The 4,659-nt window shown below is 29.2% G+C and overlaps 1 protein-coding gene across 2 annotated transcripts in view; it reads left to right on the forward strand.

The window, feature by feature from the left end:
• Positions 1 to 3,999: 3,999 nt before the first annotated feature.
• The window catches only part of LOC17879060 (extensin-2), a 1,369-nt gene continuing 709 nt past the window's right edge, over positions 4,000 to 4,659 (forward strand). The window contains exon 1 of one of the 2 annotated variants that reach the window (XM_006285930.2): positions 4,000 to 4,658. In XM_006285930.2, the coding sequence (XP_006285992.2) occupies positions 4,000 to 4,658 (659 nt within the window). The remainder of the gene's footprint in view (position 4,659) is intronic. The other variant, XM_023778371.1, reaches the window with a different exon arrangement.

The raw sequence follows: 4,659 nt of genomic DNA on the forward strand, positions 1-4,659 counted from the left end.
TTATATTAAAATATTAAATTAATATTAAATATGTTTATGTATATTCAAAATAGATATGTTAACATATATTTAATTTTGAATTTAATTGTCCACTTTTTATGGTAAAAGATTATTATGATTTCCATAAATATAGATAGTTTTTGTTTTTTTTTTTTTTTTTTTGCTGTCATTCATTCTGTTTGGCAACTGGTTTTATTTTCATGAAATTTTTTAAAAAAATTGGGGGTGTTTGGCTTCAAGTTGTCCTTCCCAATTAATAGTATAGATTCCTAATCTTCAAAAAAATTTCCTTTTTTGGAACTTGGCTTTACACAAATCTTTTATTTATTATATCAAACAAATCTGATTGGAAATTCATCATATGTGACTTTCCAAACAACCACTACATAAACGGCAAAAGAAAAGAATAATTTGATGATGATGAATAACATGGAACACAATGATTGATATACAAATATAAATTTGTGAATATGACAGAAGATGATATAAAGTTATGGAGAATTCATACAAATTCTTGTATTTATAGAAGTAAACATTATAATATTATATCTCCGTTTTTCTTATAAAAAAGATGGAAACAGTTTTGCATGTTTGTTAATAATAAAGAATATTAAATACATATCGGTAGTTGGATAATACATATCATAAACATACAAAAAGATATCAAACTTCTAAATGTTTTATATAAATAATTATTATGAAATTCTGAAGGTTTATAATATTTAAGGTTTAGATAATTTAAAGTTTGATATTTATCTATATAAAAAGCGATAAGTCATGGGTTTACTCGACATGATTTTTTTAATTTAATTATGCTTTAATTTGCTCGTGATCGACATGCTTTACATTAAGAGAATTTTTGAGAAATGCCCCTTTTGGTGTACCCTTTTCCAAAAATACCTCTCTTTTCTATCATTTTTCAAAAATACCCTTTTTCAAATATAAAAATTATAAACTTTTATATGGTTGATAATGTACATCAAGATCATCATTATTACTAGCAGACTAAATCCAAATATTTATAAGGTTTTAAAAGGTTCTAAACGTTATTTATAATGTTTATATAAGGTTTTTAAAAGGTTTATAAAGTTTTCATAAGGTTTTTAAATGGTTTTTAAAAGTTTTTAATAGGTATTTATATGATATTTATGAAATATAAATGTAAATTTACACACATATAAAGATAATTTGTGTCTAGAAATATAAGCTTACACATATTTTGTTGATAAATTTCAAAATTTCTAGTGACTTTTTGAAAAAATTAGAAAGAGGGGTATTTTTAAAAAGTAGTATTGGAAAATTGGTATTTTTCAAATTCTCCCTAGATTCAAGAGAAATTGCTACCAATACCCTTCTTATGATACCCTCTTTTAAAAATACCCTGTTTTTGCCATTTTCATTTTTGCCATCTCTCAAATTTTAATGGCCATTTTACCCCTAGTTGAAAGAATATTCTTTCCAAAAATTTTCCCCAAAACATTTCCCGCCAAAAACTTTCTCGCCAAAATTTTCCCGTAAAAAAAAATTCCGAGAAAAAATTTCCTGCCAAAATAATTTCCGCAAAAATTTTCCCGCAAAAAAAAAGAATTTACAAAATTTTCCCGCCAAATTTTTTTAAAGTTTTTACAAGATTTTTTAAATGGGTTACAAGAGTTTTTTTAAAGAGTTTACAAAGGTTTTTAAAGGGATTTACAATAGTTTTTAAATGGTTTTAAAAAGATTTGTAATGTTTTTTAAAAAGGTTTAGAAGCTTACAATGGTTTTTGAATGGTTTTTAAATGATTTACAATGGTTTTTAAAAGTTTTTATAAGTTTATAACAGTTTTTAAAGGATTTCAAGGATTTTTAAAAGATTTTAAAAATTTACAAGGATTTTTAAAGGGTTTTTAAAAGGATTTACAAGTGTTTTTAAAGGCATAAAAGGATTTTAAAATAATTTTAAAAGGATTTACAAGGATTTTGAAAGATATTTACAAAGATTTAAAAATAGTTTTAAGGATTTACAAGATATTTTAAAGGGTTTTAGAAGTATAAAAAGGATTTTAAAGGGTTTACAAAAGTTTTTAAAGGTATTACAAGTTCTTTAAAATGGTTTTTAAATGATTTATCACAGTTATAAGGGGTTTAAAGAGATTTACACTGGTTTTAAAAAGTTTACTCAAGTTTTGAAAGGTTTTTGATGACTTTTAAAAGATTTAAAAGGGTTTTTAAAGGATTTTTTAAGGTATTTAAAAATATTTACAAAGTTTCTTAAAAGGTTTTTAAGGAATTGCGGAACAATTTTGAATGAAATTTTTGGCGGGAAATTTTTTTTGGCGGGAAAATTTTAGTCGGAAATTTTTGCCGGAAACATTTGGCGGGAAATTTTTCGGAAGGAATTCCTTTATTCATCATGGGTTATAATAAAGGAGGGTAATTTAGTCATTTTGTACATTGAAAAGGGTATTTTTGAAAATGGACACCTAGAGAGGGTATTTGTAGAAAAGGGTATCATAAAAAGGTTAGTTGTGCAAATCCCCCTATATTTAATAGCTTTAATTTGCTCGTGATCGAGATGCTTTAGATTTAATAATTAATTAATATATCAAAGTAGCCATAGGTAAAACTCTTATTAAAACAGTAAAACTAAATCCTAAAAATTGTTATATCCATCCAAAAAAAAATTCAAGAAAACAGTGATAATAATTTTTTGAAGAACTTTTCAAAATCTTCTATATTGGTTTCCTTTTCTTGGACCTTGGCTTCCACATCTTTTATTTTAAACCAAACAAATCCGTTTGGAAAATTTTCATATGTCAATTTTCTTGCTTGATGATCTAAGATATTGCATTCCATCCAACCTAAGAATTTTGTTTTTTTCTTCGTAGAGAGCGAGTTTACATCTTCTTTGGAGTTCATCTTTAATAGCTAACAAAAATAATAATTCGAATCACAGCTTATCAAAATTAAACAAATAGAAGTTAAAACATACAAACCGAGATAATATACTTGTTTCAAAAGTTGATGTAAGCAAAGGCAAAGGTGTAAGATTCTTTGATGTTGCTTTCCAAACAACAACTACACGAAGAGGAAAAGAAAAAATAGATTAAGATGAATAACACGAATCACAAATATTAGCATGCAAATATAAATTTGTGAACATTATAGAAGCCTTAGGAACAATTTTTAAAAAAAATTTGAGTTATGGAGAGAGCACACAAATTATTATGGTATTTTAGAAGTAAAATACAATTTTTTCTAGGGTTTCAAATAAGGAGGTGTATTTTTTATGGACATTTTTACGTAAGCCCATTCGCTTGAAAACCCTAATTCTAAAATTCTTAAAAAATCGCTTTAAACCAATTTCGGTTTAGGTTTTAAAAATTTCAGTTTTAATAATATAAATTATGATTTTGGTTTATATATTTTCGTTTTTTTGGGTTTTATTTTAACTAATTAAAGACTAAACAAAAAAAGTATAAGCCAGCAGTACTTTCATTAAAAGCAAAACGGTAATCCGTTTCTCGGAACGAACGTGAGCTCTTTTGATTACTCTTTTAATTATATAGATGATACGCTTACAAGTTATTTGATAAAATAATAATTATCGTGTGTAACTTTAAGTGTTTTATGTGTGTACATATTCTTGCATAATCAACCTTCGGCAATAAGAAACATCACCCAAAATTGTATATAATATCAATTAAATAGCTAAACAATCTTTCAGCAAACCAGTTTCTTCATGGTCTCAAAACAAGTTGAGTCAATATACATGAAACAGAATAATATGAAACGTTGCTAGAGAATCTAATAATTTATCATACATCCCACACATCACTATTTTCCAAACAAACAACTTAGCACGTCCTCTACATGTATTTGAAACTGCCAAACACGAACCCAATTTGGGAAGATACTATAATATTTACCCACACGGAAGAAAAATACTATATAAAGGACATTCATTTCCATGTAAATCATAACCAAAACAAAGAAACGAAAAGAGCAGAAACGAGTATTATGATCTCCTCAAGAATGATGGGACGAGTGCATTGCATGGTTTATGTCGTGTTCTTGAGTGCCATCGCGGCTACAGTGACAGCATATCCTTACTCCTTACCTCAAACACCCCAATACAGTTCTCCGGTTCACAAACACGAATCACCTTATTACTCTACTTCCCCAAAGGTCGACTACAAATCTCCACCTCCCCCATATGTTTACAGCTCCCCACCACCACCTTATTACTCTCCATCGCCAAAAGTCGACTACAAGTCTCCACCTCCACCATACGTCTACAGCTCCCCATCACCACCTTATTACTCTCCTTCCCCACAGGTAGACTACAAGTCTCCACCTCCACCATACGTCTACAGCTCCCCACCACCACCTTATTACTCTCCTTCCCCGAAGGTCGACTACAAATATCCACCTCCCCCATATGTTTACAGCTCCCCACCACCACCTTATTACTCTCCATCCCCAAAAGTCGACTACAAATCTCCACCTCCCCCATACGTCTACAGCTCCCCACCACCACCTTATTACTCTCCTTCCCCAAAGGTCGACTACAAGTCTCCACCTCCACCATACGTCTACAGCTCCCCACCACCACCTTATTACTCTCCTTCCCCAAAGGTTGATTACAAGTCTCCACCACCACCATACGTATACAGCTCC

Source organism: Capsella rubella, unplaced genomic scaffold (assembly GCF_000375325.1).
Source record: "Capsella rubella cultivar Monte Gargano unplaced genomic scaffold, Caprub1_0 scaffold_7, whole genome shotgun sequence".
NCBI lineage: Eukaryota > Viridiplantae > Streptophyta > Magnoliopsida > Brassicales > Brassicaceae > Capsella > Capsella rubella.